This window comes from Epinephelus fuscoguttatus, linkage group LG3 (assembly GCF_011397635.1).
Source record: "Epinephelus fuscoguttatus linkage group LG3, E.fuscoguttatus.final_Chr_v1".
Classification (NCBI taxonomy): Eukaryota; Metazoa; Chordata; class Actinopteri; order Perciformes; family Serranidae; genus Epinephelus; species Epinephelus fuscoguttatus.
The window spans coordinates 24,474,701-24,492,510 of record NC_064754.1 but is presented as its reverse complement, the minus strand read 5'-3'; the positions used below and the strand labels follow the sequence as shown (position 1 = coordinate 24,492,510).

The window sequence follows — 17,810 nt, the reverse complement described above, 5'->3', positions numbered from 1 at the left end:
CACCCCAATAACAGCCAAATTTCTCAGATGTGAGGACTTTTTTATGATCAAGATAAAGTAAATAAAAATGAAGGCATTACAGCAAGTATTTTTGTTTATGGAGGATCATATACTTTACATTTAGCACACAAGCCCACAGCTCTCTGTGAAATAAATCATTATTCATGCACAGTAGTACACTTTCAATCAGGGATTAAGAATAAATACTGTACAAAACTTCCGTCCTTCATGAAGGGGCTTAAAGTGACTGAAACACAGATCAGTTAATGACATTCTCTACATATAATTTAAAAAAAAAGATGTATTTACATTTTACAGATTTAAACAGAATATATGCAGCACAGGATGTCCAGAATGCAAAGGGCAAGTTTGTGATGCAGCACTCTTTGCACTCATACACAGTGTCAAGACTGAGGGGCACTGGCACAGTGTTGGTTTCACTCTGCTGTCAGTCATTGTGGCTCCCTCCAGTCAGCCATCAGTGATGTAAATCCTCCTCGTGTTGTCCTTCAGTAGAGCAGGTCCAGAGCAGAGATGGTGGGTTCTTCGGGTTTCTTGATCTCCGGTTTGGGCAATTTGATCCGGCTCATGGCAACCACTCCACAGACGGCAAAGTGAGTCGCAATGCTGCCCACACCAAGCCAGAAAGACCAGTCCAGACTGTTGTCCAGAACAACCAGTACAAAGAGGTTCTCCCGATGATTGGCAATCAGCTCGGTCAGACTGTGGTGCCTCATGGCTGCCAGGAAACACAGCACGCCCAGGGCTCCGAAGAGAGCTGGAGGAATAGTCAGGGAAGGAGAATCAGCAGCATGACAAAGGGAAATTAAAGACAAAAGACACTGAAGTACAAAAAAGAATCACTGGGCATCGGAGTTAGAATAAAAAGAGACAGAAAGAGGTGTTTAATGGATGAGTTACAAAGTGGACAGAAGCACAAGCGGAAGAAATGAGGGTGGCAATATGAAGCAAGGCAGACAAAGAAAATTATTTGAGGGAGATTTTGAGTGAAGACAAAGTTGCCTCACATACCAGCTATGAAGTTCCACAGGTAGAGTCCTTTGTGCCCTTTAATGCTCTGGTAGGGAACCTTGCGTGCGTTGTAAATGCAGAAAGACAGACTGACCAACGCAAAGCCCACAGCCACCAGCAGGAAGAGGATAACCATCATGTGGAGGCCGCCATTTAGCTTCCGCACAAGCTTTGGGAAAACTGGGCAGAAACACAGATCAGCACTGACAGACATGATGCAAAACATGAACCATAATGTCCTCAGACTCATAAGGCCCGTGTAGAATTTGAACATAAAGGACAAGTGATGTTGCGTACTTGCCCATTGGCAAAGGCTATTGTTTGGAGCTAATGTTTTAATGTGAAGATGTTACTTCTGCTCAGTGATAGTTGGGTAGAAAGAAAATAGTTCCAACATGAAACTGCTCACAACAAGGTCTGTGGATTATCTTGAGTAACCAGGTCATGATTTCTGTGAAGAGGCATTGCTGTTGAGTTTTTCAAACTTATTTTTTGATGCTTTAAGCACCACAAGCTGAGTGCCATCTAGTTCCATTATACTGGAGAGAAGGCAGAGATCTCTACGCTGATATCTCCAACGCTCAGCAACTCACATCAAAACAATCTAGACTGATAAATAGCACAACAGATAAGAGGAAAAATATGTATTTTTGACTATGGGGTGAACTGTCCCTTTAAGTTAAATCATTCTACAAGCAGAAACCAAGGATTACCAGAGCCATGTGGTAACATGGACCATTATAAAACAGCAGCCGTCAATGTAAGACAGCAAAAAGGGACAACATACAATGCACAGGTTGAAGGAGCTAATGGCATCATTTCACTGGAACTGAGATTGCCTGACTGATATTTGTATTGTATTTAAATCAGTGATCTAACAACAGTAAGTATGTCTCCATGTTTACAGTGTGGTGACAGTAGAAAAGTGTCTTGTCATGTTTGTTTCTTATTCTTTGAGTATTAAAAAGAGGCAATCCTCACACCCCAGATTAAGCTAAGCGTTTTAGTTTTTAAATGGAGTTTATATCAAGCAAAAAAAAAAAGCACCAAAAACATTATAACTCAGGCTACAGAAAATATATAATAATTATTATAAATTGAAAAGATCCTACTCATGACAACAGATTTCTACTAGGTGCAACAGGTGTGTATTTGTGCTTGATATCCCCTAAACATACAGCTTTCCAAAGTAGCTGCAAGGTTGGGAAAAAATCGTTTTATTCCACTGTCTGACAGGATCATGTATAGTCTATGAGCTGTATGTTTATATATAATTACATACCCAACCAAAGACGTTTAATTGCTGCTCTAGTGGACATCTTCTACTAGGGCTGGGTGATACGTCCTGAAAATTATATAATGATATTTTTGGCTATATCTCGATATACAATATATATCTCGATATTTTTAAATCTCCTCAAAAATGCTAGGACACCCTCTCTGATGCAAAAGAGTTCTAGGGATGACTTGTTTTTTGTTTGTTTGTCTGTTTTTTTCCAGAGAAATATTAACATAATGAGATTTTTTTTTAATTACTAATCATCAATAATGTGGATATAATGACTAAGTGGGTTAAGGCAAGCGTTAAAACAAAACAAAAAGTCTGGTAACTTTGTAGTGCAAATCACCATCTATGTCATATCACAATATCCAAAACTGAAGACGATATATAGTCTTTTATCTCGATAATGATGTGCTGTCTTTATATTGTATTGTATTGCCTTATATTCTACATGTCTTGTGCATCATTTTGTTTCCCCCACATTTAGCCTGATATATTTGGTATTTTTGGAAGTTTTGTGATCTCCTTTGCTCTTAAAAGATGTAATATTGAATGTTTGAGTTATTGATTAGGGGGTGTAAGTTTACTTTATTGATTAGACCTTCTAGAGGTGATAGTCCTGTGTTGAGCTATCTGATATAGATATTAGATAATATGGCTTATGTGTCATTTTCTCTGATAAAAAGTCTACATTCACGTAGACCACAGGAAGAGGTGTTGCTAATGATGCAGCAGGTAATATGGATCTAAATAAACAATACACTAAATAATAAATAGACATTTTGCTGTATTATTATTATTACTACTATATTTTGCAAGACATGATTATGTTTATTTGATCATGTCTTCCTTCTTTATTTAATATTAAACATTTTGCTGTATCATAAAGACAATTAAAAGAAAGTGTGTATTTGATCTTACTGTATATTTTGGAGCGCCTGTTGCCCAGTCCGCACTTCTTGGTCTTCCCTCCCCGGAACAAGCCGTAGTAAATGTCCCCGATGAACTGCTCCAGCTCCGGGTGGGACGCGTTCACTATCTCTGCCCCGGTTTTGCACAGGATCCGTCCGGTGACCCACCGCTCCGTGGACAGGGCCACGACCAAGAGCACCACCGAGCCGACACAGAGCACCGAGGCCACCGAGAACGTTATCCGTTTCCACAGCGAAGGCATCTTACGAGCCCATGGTGCCCCGAGGAAGGTAACACGACGCCGGGCAGCGACCCCCAGGCGCACTCGGCGATCACCATGAGTTTAATCTAAAGTCTGAGAAAGAAAAAAATGAATCATGCCCGGGTAAATTGTTGTTTCTCTCGGTGAAGTGTTGCAGGTAGTATTGATGTGTGAGGGACAGAGGAGGAGAAACCGAATCTATGGCGGTCAAAGAGATCCGTTACCGGGAGAAACTCTATCCCTGCCCAGTGCGCCTGGATCCTGCTCCTGTCTCTAACACACACTCTGCTCTTTATTCAGGGGATGAATTAACCTTTGCAGCTTGGCCTTTGGAGATGGAAATGTATCACAGCTGGTGACCATAAAATCATGTAAGCAGAGTTAATGGAGTCACAGTGACAGATATGACCCACTGTAACACAGAGCTTAAAGGTCAGGTCAGAGAGGGACCAATGAATTTAGACTGTGTAGAGTTATAATCCTACATCTCTCATTTTGTTTCTTGCTCCACTCATCTGCAAATGCATAGTAGTGGTTTGGAGTAATTAGGTTCATTTACCCTAGCAATAGCCTACTTAAAGGGACACTTCACCACAAAATAAAAACCTGTAGTGTTATTTACCAATAAAGATTGTTTTGTTGTCAGTTGATGAGTGTTAGGGAAATCTGCTGTAGAAATGGCTTTTGTTTGGCTCGCATTTTTAATTTCTCCTAGGTATTTGGGATCAGTAGGACCCACACTGTCAATGATAATTAAGACTCAGTGTCTTCAAACAAGACGATAGTAAAGTCCCGATGTCTTCAAACAAGTAGCCTACTTCCTGATTTTCAGTGTCTTAGCTTCTTACTCTTGCTAAAATTGGTCAAATTTGTTGTCATATCAAACTACAAACATTATTAATCATAAATAAACAAGTTTGAACCATAAAATGTGGTCAGGTTTTGGACCTTTTCCATTTTTGTGTCGGGATCGGCTGCAGACTAACTTGGCAGAGATGGCTGCCATCTTCTCTTTACATGGATTGGTGTATTGTGGTCATACTACCACTAGATGGCACAAACAAGTGTCCACGGACAAGGACAACAGGTCTAAGTTAAGTAGAATGAAGTATAAGGTCAAGTAAACCCAAAATATACTGTATAATGGGACCTGACCTGACTTATAATGGGATGTAATAGGACTAGATGGCACTCGCTAGTGGTACTCAAAGCGCCAAAAAAATACATTTGAAAAACTCAAAAGCAATGACTTTTTCTAGAAATCATGATGTGTCCACAGATGTTGTTGTGAGCAGTTTCATGTAGGAACTATTTTCTTTCCAAACTACACCTGCCAACCGTTTTGCCACGCAGAAGGAAGCATGCATCTACTGCTGGCTCACCTAGCAGTACTGAGCTAGTGTAAGATGAGATTTTTTTGTGAGGACGTATCCAATAGATTGTCATGACTTTCTCTATTCATTACTTTGCATCTTCATAATTTTATTTTATCTACTTACTTATTTTTTAATATCTTTGAATGACCTGATTGGAGATGCAACTGAAATGTCATCACTGAAGACAATAATAATAAAGCAATCTTGATATTTGAATCCTGATTCCTATGAAAACTTGTCTCATCTCCACCAGCTACCAAGGAAGGATCACGAAAAGCCCCAAATGGTTCACTGTGTGACAGCTGATTCGCTGCAATTTCACCACCAAGGAAAATGCCCACTGACATGATGACCCTAAACTTGCTTGCCTTCAGCTCACACTGTACGCCTACTTGTATATAATAATTTGTATTCAATTCAGTTACTTTTGAAATTATTAATAGAGGAAGTACACAGTGCCCAGAGCAGGCAACCAAGTGGTTAAAAGGGGCTCACACCTCCTGTTTGCCCCAGGTTCTCCGGGCAGGTTAGTCCAGCTGTGTACTGGGGGCCCTTATCGAGCGCTGTTCCCTCCAACCACTGCACACTGTGTACAGTGTGTACCCTGGCACATACACAGTGTCATCAGGTTCAGTGTGCATGAAGACTACATGACACTTTTAATATATGATCATTTAAGGCTATTAGTATTTGTCTACTGTATCACTGTTGCATTTTGTTATTTTTAATTATTATTATTTTCTTTGTCATTTTATGTGTTTTGGTTGAGTAAGTATTACATTCATTTTAAATCTTATTCTGATATGTAATTCCTCTACCTTTTATTCCAGATGTGATGTCAGAATGTTGCTGTCAACAAATTTGTTTTTAGGGGAGAAAAAAAAACAATCAGTCAACTATCAATAATTCAATCAATCAATTAAAACAGTGTGAAATGTGCTCACGTGGCTGCGGGCGACACCTGCCGGTGATTCCTCGGAACGGCAGTGCGTGATGACGTCAGAGGGTGTGACGCAGATGTCAGTCTCCCAGGCAGCAGATGAGACCGTTTGGTGAAGATGGCGGACTCGCTGTCGTCAGGTCTGGGAGAGGAGCAGGAGAAGGAGAAAAAGGACAGGGAGCGGGATAGGAAGGCTGCCAAAACAGAGGCGAGCAAGGAGAAGGACGGAGTGACGGAGACGTTGGGGTTTAACGATAAAAACGGCGGCAGTAAGGCTAAGAAACGCAACCTGTCAGGTGAGAGCTAGCTTTGGCATTACAGCCCACAGTTTGACAGCGCTAGCTAGCTGCTGAAGTGATTGTTTTTTTATGTACTAGCACACCTGTGTTGGGTTTAAAAGCATCACTACACTGTATGTTATGTGGGGTTATCTGTGCTGCTTGAGCACACAGTTACTAAGTCAGTGCTGCTTTGGGCGCTGCTCCGAGTTTGCACTTGATCTCAGGATGTGGCTAACTATATCCCCACAGCTGCTGCTTCTTAAACACTGAGCTGAATGTAAGTGACGTTAGGTGGATAATTTATGTGATGTGCATCCAAATCAAAACCCGACTGTCAAGACATGGCAGCCCCGCAGCATGTAATCATGCAGGAGTCTAAATAGGCCAGTTTTCCTCTCTGTCAAAGTGATGTTTCTTTGCACAGGCGCATTCAGAGGTACTGCTGTGTGGGTACATACTGTATTCGTCCAGAAGTATGTGGACACACATGTGCACATACTTTCCTGCACTTTAGCTCTGGGGCTGTTTTTGCATGGTTTTATCCGAGGTTGCAACTAAAGCACTCCAAAAGTTTAGTGTTGCACTTCCATAAAGTTGGAGGACTAATTAAAAGACTAGTCAAAAATGCATTTTTCGCAGTAAACATTTTAACTCCTCATAGTAGGTAAACCACAGATCTTTCTAATAACATTAACCATCATATATACTTGTTAACGTTACTAATAAACTTCCGGAAAGTGTTGCATTTCTGCACCCTCAGTAGTGCAACTTGATAGAGACTATCATTAGACTCGGCTTGCCTGGTGAACGCCCCCATCTTTAATCTCGGCCTCTCCATTTTATAATGCATGCATAAATATATAGAATTCAAGGGATGAAAGATCCTCCAGAGCCACAAAAACATTTGCCACAGGCCATGATCATGGTAGATAAAATCTGTGCACTGCCCCTCTTATCATGGGAAGTCTTAATGCTGCAGGACATAATATGTTTAAATAATAGTGTGCTTCCAATTTTGTGGCAAGTTTGAGGAAGGCCCTTTGCAATGTTTGCTTTCTGCACATTTGGCCGTAAAGGTATTTCTTATCTTAATGCAGTTTTTTATTACTTTATTATTAGCTAAGTGCTGTTTGCAGTGCGAATGAAAACTGTTAACCTGTGAATAAAGTCATAAAAGCTTTCTAAGGTTATGATTATTTTTATTGCTAAGGTGTGAGACATCATTGGCAGGTGGATTTCCCTATGAGGGCTATACGTGTCTCTGTATATATGCTCAGTGTTTTGTCTTATGTTCATTTCTGGCTGCAGATCTGTCTCTGGTCAGATTTATAACAACTGAGCTCACCAGAGGCTACTTCCTAGAACACAATGAGGCTAAATACACAGAGCGCAGAGAGAGGGTCTACACCTGCCTCCGCATCCCCAAGGAGCTCGAGAAGGTAAGCACACAAACAATTCACTGTGGGCTTTTTATTTTTTGGGTGAAAGCCACAGATTAATAAACATATTCTCCCTCTCTGTATCTCTTCAGTTGATGACATTCGGCTTCTTCCTCTGTCTGGATGCCTTTCTCTATGTGTTCACCCTGCTGCCCCTCAGGGTGATTCTGGCCCTTTTACGACTCATCACGTTGCCTTGCTGTGGTCTCAGGTAAAGTATAAGCTTAGGTATTAGGGATGCAATTGGAAAGACATTTCTTAATTGATAGTTGGCCACATTAATATTTGACTAATGATCAAAGTCTTTTCCTCAATACACATTTTAAATAAGCTTAAAACTACCACTGTAAAGTATAACTGATAAAGAGAGACTAGGGCTGCAACTAACAATTATTTTATTATTAGTTATACTTCCTAATGTTTTTGGAATTGTTTGGTCTATGAAATATGAGGATGTGGAGGATTTGCTTATTTGCTCTGTTTGGATAAGACTCTAAATTGAATTTCTTTGGGGTTGAACCATTCTTCTTCTTCTTCTTCTTCTTATTATTATTATTAGTAGTAGTAGTAGTAGTAGTATTTACTCAAGATTAATCAGTCAATTGAAATAATTAAAATAAAAACAAATAAGAAACTAACTTATATGAGGATATAAGCATTAGTTGCAGCCTGGGCACACAAACTGACTAAAACATACAGATTCAGTAAAAACCTTCTAATGTCCCTATTTATAAACAGAAGCGATTATTGCAACATTGCTGTTAACCTCTAGAGAGCAGTAGAGCACCGTCTGACTTTGCTCAGGCAGATGATAACCTGCTCTGATCTGCTTTAGCTTGTAGTGACTGATGTGAACATTTCTTTTGTGTGTGTGTTTTGGTTGTAGTGGCTCCCGCCTGCTCCAGCCAGCCCAGGTGTGTGACGTGCTGAAAGGCTTCATTATGGTGCTGTGCTACTCTATGATGAGCTACGTGGATTACTCCATGATGTACCACCTTATCAGGGGACAGTCTGTAATCAAACTGTACATCATATACAACATGTTGGAGGTACACACAGATAATACTGCAATAATAATATCTGTAACTCTGATTGTACAGACAGGGAGCCACTAACTTATTGGCTCTCTCGTCTATTGACATACTTCTGTTGTTGTGTTGTCAGGTGGCGGACCGCCTGTTCTCATCATTTGGCCAGGACATCCTGGACGCTCTGTACTGGACAGCCACAGAACCCAAGGAGAAGAAGAGAGCGCACATAGGCGTGATTCCTCACTTCCTCATGGCTGTGCTCTACGTCTGTATCCTCACCTGTGATTATTGTTGCCTGTTCTTGTATCTTATTGCTTCTGTGCTCCTTCTGTAAAAAGTCAATTGGCAGGAAATCAGTTTTGATAATTATTAACTGTAAAGTAATCACAAAGTTCGTTTTCCTCTGAACTCTATGACATGTGGCATGTTTAGCTTCTGTTTAAGTTTTAAATGGATGTAAAACAGCTAATTAAAGAAAAAAGGAAAGGGAATAGCAGAAAGAAACGAGATACCTAAGTCATAGATATCGAGCATATATGAAAAATTATATCTATATGTGTATTTCCCAACAAGCTTACATATATATATAATAGTTTACACAATGAAAAATGGCTAACAAATAATTGAAATTTGTTAGCCAAAAATTCGATCTAGGATGAAAGGAAATGCTTACCCTGGTCCACACCTATGAATCTGCGCACTCCACTGAGATCAAGTTGACTGTGTGTAACGAAGTGACAATTCTGTCTGATACTAGGCAAAGGAAATGTGTTTCTTAAAACTGGCAGATGATCTTGTTAGGGAAGATGAGAAAGTAGAAAATGTCTTTAATATATGAACGATGGCTTTATGTTTGAGTAATTTATTCAAACAAGCAATAATGCCAGAAATTCCACCTCTTCAAATGTGTTGTACTAGGTTTCTTCTCTTCAGTGGTAGTAAACTAAATATCTTTTTATTTTGGACTGTTGGTTGGACAAAAGAAGCAATTTGCAGATATCAGCTTAGGCAACAATCAGTCAGTTAATTGATAATATTCTGCAGATTAATTAAAAATGAAATAATCATTAGTTGCTTGCTCAGCTTCCCCTCAGACTAGTAGAATGTGCATATCAGTGGGCGCACATCAGGATTTGCACACAGCATCATATTCTTCTCTGTCGTCCTTTAGTGTATTTTTTTCCTTAGCATGTTTGTGTCCAGTTCTCCACGCCATCCTCATCATGGTTCAGGCCACCACCCTCAATGTAGCCTTCAACTCCCATAACAAGTCCCTGCTCACCATCATGATGTCAAACAACGTAAGTATAACACATATTTTAACTCATTTCAAAGTGCATGCAGCATGAATTCAGCCGATATCTATATATATTTGTGTATTTTTTGCAGTTTGTGGAGATCAAAGGAAGTGTGTTCAAGAAGTTTGAAAAGAACAACCTTTTCCAGATGTCTAACAGCGGTAAGTGTTCAGTGATACCTAAAACAGCCCAATATTTGCAGCAAAGTCAGCGGTCTGTGGATATTTTGTAACTCGGCTTTTGATCTTGGTGATTTAGTGCAAGGTAAATTTATGGAATCGAGCTCGGCCGCAGTGAGTGGCAAAGTAGGTTAATCCAGGATTGATTTGTTTGTTTCCCACAGACATAAAAGAGAGGTTCACCAACTACATCCTCCTGCTCATCGTCTGTCTGAGAAACATGGAGCAGTTCTCATGGAACCCTGGTAACGAACACAGTGCTGCACAGAGAATATAACATTACTGACGTCTACACAGCTGATTCATCTGTATATGACAGTTAGAAGTTACATCACACTGCTCCTCATAGGTGCATCCTCGGGCCATCTTACTGTGGCTCGGCATTGACTCTCACTGGCTTCTATAATGAATATTGTCCTGGTTATGCACACTCATCAGTTTTTGATGTGTTGGTTTTTAGACCACTTGTGGGTGCTGTTTCCTGACGTAGTCATGGTGATTGCCTCAGAGGTTGCCGTGGATGTTGTGAAGCACGCCTTCATCACCAAATTCAATGATATCAGCGCTGATGTGAGTCCCTTTTTGCACTCAGTACTTTCACAGTTTATCCATAAATTTATGGTTATGTGTGAGATGATCCACCACAAAGAGTACATTCAAATTTCAAAAAATCTAATTCCAGGTTCGTTAAATAGTTTTTTTTTTCTGCTGCTTTTAATTGACTCTTACAGTTCTCATCGTTGTTGGTTATTGGCTTTTTGCCCCTTTCCTTTCTTTTTAATTTATGGACTTTTAGCAGAGTCACTACATGTATTATTAGCCACATATTGTTAATTTCAGTATAAGTTTAGATATTCAGAAATGCCATCAGTTTGCATGAAGTTGTACAATACATGTTTTTATGGGGAAAAAAGTTAATGAAGTTGTATTGTTGTATAGGAATACATAGAGGAGAATACCATTACCATGTTGCCGGCACATTCTAATTGTTCCTTCAACAATTATATCGACAGTGCAACACCAGAAGGTTAATATTTATGGATTTGACACTCCTACTTCTGTTTAAGGGACTACAGTTCCCGTAATACTGGGGGCTGTAAACAGGAAGTACCAGGAAGTTGCTATGGATTCATGGTTCGTTAACTGTGGGCTGCAGCGTTTGCAAATTGGCACCTTTTAAAGAATACTAGAATTAGCTTTTAGCTGTTTCTCTTTACAGTGTACTCACTGAGATACAGAACTATCACTGCATTACTTTGACACTGAAAACAGTTTTAATTAGCATCTTATTTTCTTTTGCTTTCATTTGCAACACCAGAGATAATTATTTTCCTGGAAAGTAGATGTCACGCAAGATTTCTGTGTGACTGAAAAAGTGTGATTTTTGACATAAACTGCAGCAATTGGTGGCAGGGGTTTAATAGCTAGAAGTGATACCTGATAATGCACTGACCAAGTCAGTAAGATACAGTCGGGTTCTCAGCTCAGGAAAAAAGCTATCTACTTTTTCAAAGGTAAGTGGATCTTTAAAGCCAACAGACTTCATTCTGTTTTACTTTTCTGACTGGTGGTTCTTTCTCTTGTTCACCCTCTTCCTCACTTTCGCACCCACACCACATACACTAGTATCAGAGGTTAACTATCAGTCGGCTGAGCCATTTTGTCCTGTTTCAACATAACTTTCTTCCCACCTCCTTCCCTCCTCTTATCTCCCCCTCTTTGATTTCCTTTAAGAAGTTGTAACTTTGGTTACGTAACGGAAACCAACTCCACAGGAAGGGATTAACCCCTTTATCTCCACAGTGTCAAACCTAATCACACAAACCTCACTGACACGCAATTAGCACTTGTGTATCCATGGTCGTCCACATTTAATCACCGTGTGCACTTTATCGCTTTTGTCTTTTTACACCGGCTTTTCAAAATTCAATTTGGCTCATCTCCTGCCACTACCCATGCTGCACCTTCACTTAACATGATCACACAACAGCAAATTACACAGGTCAACTAATTCTGAGGCAGCAATGGGCAGCTTTAGTTTTACTTTGACTAATGTTGTGTTGCTCTGTGTCGTTTTCCAGGTATATGGGGAATACAGAGCCAGCCTTGCCTTTGACCTCGTCAGCAGTCGACAGAAAAATGTGAGTGAAATGAGTTCAAATATCAGCTGTGTCTTCACACAACTCGCTGGCAAATTCTAAGCAAGCCCTAAAAGTACCAAAATGTTCACATCATTATAATCATTGCTCTTGGTGTGGATGGCCCTTAATGCATTGGTTGGGTAAGAAGAAAAATGCTGATTCTTGTTGATGCATTGTGATAAAGTGTCTTAAATGTGTCTCCAGGCTTACACAGACTACAGTGACTCAGTATCCAGGAGAATGGGCTTCATCCCTCTTCCTCTAGCTCTGCTGGTCAGTCACTTTTTATACCAAATATCCATTGCTATTGGTATTGTATATGTTAAGTGTATACACACTTTACGTCTGATGATTTCTTTTTTCAGTTGATCAGAGTGGTGACCAGCTCAGTGAAGATCCAGGGTTCGCTCTCCTTTATGTGTGTGCTGCTGTTTTACCTGGGGTAAACATCCAGTTATCTTTCTCAGTTTTGAACACACATTTCCATCGTGTGTATGTAGTTTTTAATGTTTGCTCATTTTAACATATCCTCATGTTGTGTGTGTTTGTGAGCAGGATGATCACACTGAAGGTGCTCAACAGCATCGTTCTGCTGGGGACGTCTTGTGTGTTTGTCAAAGAGGCCAACATGGAAGAAAAGCTCTCCGACCCTCCACCGTCTGTCGTCTCCAGCCGTGCAAACTCCAGAGCTCACCGTGTCAAACATGTTCACATTTCACCGCAGCAAGGTAGAAATCCAAACTGTTTTAATGTCATCAATTACACCTGTGCTTTTGCTACTGTAACAAGCCGAAATATCTGCTGTGAAAATGGATTATTGCTAAATACAGCATTCGATAAGCCACGCCATTCTTAGTTACTGTTGCTATACCCGTCAAACTATCTGTTCTCACTTGCTACACATGCATTTAACAATGATAACAGTGACTGATTAACTGCTCAAAAATCTTCGTAAATTTCAAGACACTGTATCCTTTATTTCAGACAAAAGCAGGCTTTTCATTTCTTGCTGACAACCATTAATTTGGTTAAAATGTAAAATTCTAATTTGCAGATTCTGTCAGCTATGGCAGGCTAGCTGGTTAAGCTAACTTTAGCTCCATTGAAAACACTGTCTTAATATTTCCAAGTGACTAATTTTGAAACGAGAGACCGGTAAAGGTGGTCTTACACATACACTTGAGAACTGTATACATGATATTAAGCAGGATTTTTTAAATGCAGTATGAAAATAGGCAATAGACTGCGTCCGATTGCTAGTAGACCAGAGCTGTGTAAACGGCTCTGCAGCAGACGATTATGCCTTTCTGTTTTCTGAGGGTTCGGAAAACAGGTTTGTAGGCTGAACAGCTGAGAGCTGCATGGAGATCAGTGAATATTTTACAGTGGTTGCTTCTTTTTTATATCTCTAACTTAAAAAAGTCTCTCTGAAACTCTGTGTCAACTAATTTGAAACAATAATGGAGCAAAGCTTCAACAGAGATGGACAATAATGTGTGGCGGCCCGTCATTGCATCCTTTGGCAAAGGGGATAAAATTGGTATGTCTGCCTGAGTCTTGTATTTCCATCATTGCGAATCAGCCGGAGCTGAAGCAGATAAATATCTGTAACTCCTGTAGAGTATTTGTCTGGGGAGTGAGTGCTGATTGTAACCATTACTATTAGATACAAAAGCCAGATGTTAGCACGTGTTAGTGTGGTATTTTGTCCAGTTTGAAAGAGGCTACACTTACATTTCAGTGTTTATGTTGCAAGAAAAAGGCTTTTACGTTGAGAACAAACTGATACATTTGGCAAACATAACTATATCTCATGTAATGTTGGTTGGTGTTGCTCGAGTGTAAACATCCCCAAATGTAACAGGACAGAGCTGCTAACATTACTCTACTCTGATCCAGGACTTTCATACAGAAATACTGTTCACAGAAGAAGTGCTAATCATAAATGTTTTGGTTTTTATATACATATATATATATATATATATATATGTAACCCTAGTAAGTACATAATGTGCCCCTTGACCTTAGAAGTAATGCTCACCTACCTCCCTCCAAACTATTTAAAGTCTGAGTATCACTGTTACTACAGCCACATGCACACCGCTACAGCATGCAGAGAAATTCAAAGCTTATCAGACCTGCTGTGCCTAGTAACAGTTGCTAAGCAATGATTGTACAATTGCAGTTTGGTGGAGGAGTTTAGAGAACTGTCAGCTGCACTGTATAAGTGTGTCCTTTGCTGTTTGTAATAAACTCTACCTCTCTTCCTCTTATAGAACCCACAACTGACAAAGGAGGCATATCACAGGCAGCAGACAATTGTCCGCCCACCACCGCGGCAGAGACTTCCGCCCCAACACTCCCCAAGAGCGACTCGGACATATTCCTTACCACGCCAGATGAGGAGGACGAGGACAAAATCATCAACGCCAACACGGGACTGGAAGGGGACAGACTTGAACACAGAACGCCCAAGAAAGATTTACTGGAAATAGACCGCTTCACCATCTGTGGCAACCGAATAGACTGAAGCCAAAGAACCAACCAGTCAGTGTGTCCTGGTGAAACAGCGAGGTTCAGGGATCAGACACGGGTCACGGAGCATGCTCAGACCAGACATATTTTTGTGCACCTGACCCCCTGGAGTATTTATTTATTTATTACTGACAAAACCAGCCAAGGCATAAAGCTGTTACAACAAGCATCAGAAGCCGCTTCAGATGTTTCCATCTGGTCCAGTCGGTGCCTCTTGAACCAGGTAGACTCTGAGCACGGGTCTTGGCTGTCATGGCAACCCGTAGACATGCTTGCTGATGACGACGAGGGGGTGGGGGGCAGATCTGGCATGCACAGCTGGAGCAGAGCACGAAGAGAGCAACAAAATCTGTGTATGTGAATAAGTACAACGTGGGTGGCTGTGTGATTGTAGGAACATGACAGCTGGACTGTGCGAGTACGTGTTCAGAAGCACAATCATATGTACAGCGCAGAGTTGTTTTTAGAAAGAACAAAACTTGTCAGTTTTTTAACTTTTTTTTTTTATTATTGTAAAAGCCTAAAAAAATTTCAAATATTTGAAATGAAGTTTTTACGAAGAAATCTCAGATCTTTTTCTAAAATCGACCTGCAGGACTAAGACTCACAATCTCATTACTGCATTATTGAAATCTCAAATTTGCTCAGCAGACACACACAGACAAACCAACATACATTTGTAGGGATCTTGTTTAAAGTGGGTTACTCTAATGGGGACCCCAGATGTCTACAGCTGTCAGACATGGCAGTAGTGACACTACGTACAGTCTTGCAACGGCTTTATCTTTACATAACTGTATAGACACAGAACAAAGTTTGGAGGTTTTAGTATTACGCAGTTTGTGTTGATGTTGTTACTTTGAAGCACTGAGATAAGATGCTGCCTGTTTGTAAGACACAAGTATTTATTTTGGCTTGGACTCCAAGACAGACAAGTTTGGAAGATATTTTAGGTGATTTTTTTTTTTTTAAAGTTTTTTTTTTTTCCTCCCCCAATATGCTTCATGTGTACATAAAGCATGTAGCCCACAGATAATCACGTCTTGTTGTAACACCACTGTGTTCTTGGTCTCATTTTAAAATTATGGTGTGTGACTCTGGCATACCAGCATCAATTCATCTCGACAGGTATGAAGCATAATTCACATTACATGTATGCAGGTAAAATGTTAAGGCTGAGACACAGAAACAAGATGGAGGATCATCTCAGCACTGTGTGAGCCCAGAAATTTTAATTTGCCAGAGAGCTGTACAATGGGCACAGTCAGGTTTGAACCCTACAGGTTGCTGGCGTTGTTTGGTGTGGTTGGCGCTCTTTCCAAATGCTCCTGTACCCAACAGTCTTTAGATGCTGTGAACGCTGGAAGCACTGTTTGAGAAATTAAGTGGATCATGTAACGCAGGGTCCAATGTGCCAGAAGTTGCATGTCCTGGGCAAAAGCTAAGTCCAAACTTGCCCCAAGTTTTGCCTCTCATGCCAGTACCCCAATTTTGTCAGATATAAGCCACAGCGCTCACAGAAAAGTTTGTTTTTCCAGAAAAGAAATACCTAATGACCTTTGAAAGAGGGTCTTTTAAACAATACCCTCCGCTGTTTTGAAGATATTCTCAGAATCATTACAGACTCCTCTAAATCTAAATGAAAAATATTTATTTGCCACAGAATAATTAAGATTTTAACTGGTTTCCCAAGTTGGAACTTCGTTTTCTTAACTCAAACAAAGTTGCTGGCCAAAAGTAACATATCTCCTCACTCAATTTGTACTTAATTAACCACAATTTGTTTTTTGATACACAGTATTAAAATGGAAAACAGACTAAATAGGTGTTGCAAAACATAAATTGTAAATGACAGGTGTGGAGGATGAAGAACTCTAGACTGGGAATGAAACAAAGAAATCCCACACACTGTCTATCACTTGCATAAACGACCCTTCGATCCTCATGTTTTAGTCAAAGGACCATCTGGGTTTTTCCAAAGATTGGAAGGTATTTATTGTTCAGAAAAAAAAGATTAAATTTTATATTGATTAAATGTATACATGAGAGGCAAAAACACAGGTTAAGTCCAACCTTACTATAGGAAGACAGTCAATACAGTGAAATAAGTAACTGCAGTCCTGTGGACAAAGAATTGAGAGTGTGGTTGCATCATGACAGAGCCATGTATGTATGTGTGAGAGAGATCATTTGCAGTGCATGGATGGACCTCACAACCTAAAGACATACTATATGTATGAATCAGATATTTCATTGTTTTTTGTTTTTTTTCATGTACAACTCATCTGTGTAACGCAGCTCCTACATGGTAGAAGGAGAATAAAACAAGATTTTGTTTTGTAACCCTTTCTGGTGTGATGTGACGGTCTAACACAGCCTGTCTATGAATATGTGTGTGTGTGTGTGTGTGTGTGTGTTTGTGTGTGTAAGCAGGCACAGGAACAGTGGCGGGTGTTTTACTGAAAAGAGTCACTGCAGGCTCTGTTCGCAGGGCAAACACTGCGGTCCACTGTTCCCCCTGAATGGGCATTTGGAGGGGGTGTCTGTCATCACAGTCATTCATACACACAGGGGGAGTTTTTTCAGGGTCCAGGGTTCAGGGTAAATAATCTGCTGCTGGATTACATGACTTGATTACATACTTCACATTTATGTTTAAGTAGTATAGCGTCATGTGTTGTGGAAAGTGGCTGTGAAGAGGTGGCTGAGGATGAAAGAGAGCACTGATATATCCAAAACTTCAAAGTTTTAACCAGGCTATAATGTTACTTTTTAACTCCTTTCTTTGAACTCAAATCTTGTGTGTTTGCCAAAATTTCACCGGTCTTGACCATCTGTTTGATGAATGACAGAGCTGAAGGTCAGCTGCTCAGTGACCACAGGATAGAGTCAATGACCTGCCTCACATTCATACATACATGCAGAGGCCCACTAAGATTATGTAATTTGATTTTCTTAAAGGCCACCACATAATGCCATCTGACCTCTACTGCTCAGGTAGAAAGCTGTAAACATTACAGACACACTGCAACTCTTGTCTCAACATTCCTGACAGTGACAGTATAAATGAAAAAGTATGCAATTGACAATACTGTGTTGAAA

General features: G+C 40.2%; 2 protein-coding genes across 2 annotated transcripts; one reads left to right on the top strand and one right to left on the bottom strand.

Annotated features, from left to right (window-relative positions):
• Positions 1-208: 208 nt before the first annotated feature.
• clrn2 (clarin 2) lies at positions 209-3,726 on the bottom strand. Its single transcript, XM_049571591.1, has 3 exons — positions 3,236-3,726; positions 1,033-1,212; positions 209-778 (listed from the first exon to the last, which is right to left on the bottom strand). Exons 1-3 carry the CDS (start codon positions 3,486-3,488, stop codon positions 510-512), a joined length of 702 nt encoding a protein of 233 aa, XP_049427548.1. The 5' UTR covers positions 3,489-3,726; the 3' UTR covers positions 209-509.
• A 2,152-nt stretch (positions 3,727-5,878) lies between these two features.
• On the top strand, positions 5,879-17,081 carry tapt1b (transmembrane anterior posterior transformation 1b). The gene is made up of 14 exons (XM_049572046.1): positions 5,879-6,100; positions 7,394-7,524; positions 7,617-7,735; positions 8,411-8,573; positions 8,689-8,824; positions 9,759-9,856; positions 9,945-10,014; positions 10,197-10,277; positions 10,493-10,602; positions 12,114-12,173; positions 12,378-12,446; positions 12,539-12,615; positions 12,729-12,901; positions 14,450-17,081. Exons 1-14 carry the CDS (start codon positions 5,923-5,925, stop codon positions 14,701-14,703), a joined length of 1,719 nt encoding a protein of 572 aa, XP_049428003.1. The 5' UTR covers positions 5,879-5,922; the 3' UTR covers positions 14,704-17,081.
• The last annotated feature ends 729 nt before the right edge of the window (positions 17,082-17,810 follow it).

Coding starts and splice junctions, on each gene's coding strand:
- tapt1b (XM_049572046.1), top strand. CDS start 5,923: ATGGCGGACTCGCTGTCGTCAGGTCTGGGAGAGGAGCAGGAGAAGGAG. Junction 8,574..8,688: donor TCATATACAACATGTTGGAG/GTACACACAGAT, acceptor TTGTGTTGTCAG/GTGGCGGACCGCCTGTTCTC. Junction 12,447..12,538: donor CTCTTCCTCTAGCTCTGCTG/GTCAGTCACTTT, acceptor TTCTTTTTTCAG/TTGATCAGAGTGGTGACCAG.
- clrn2 (XM_049571591.1), bottom strand. CDS start 3,488: ATGCCTTCGCTGTGGAAACGGATAACGTTCTCGGTGGCCTCGGTGCTC. Junction 1,213..3,235: donor CAGGCGCTCCAAAATATACA/GTAAGATCAAAT, acceptor GTTTCTGCCCAG/TTTTCCCAAAGCTTGTGCGG. Junction 779..1,032: donor CCTGTGGAACTTCATAGCTG/GTATGTGAGGCA, acceptor CTATTCCTCCAG/CTCTCTTCGGAGCCCTGGGC.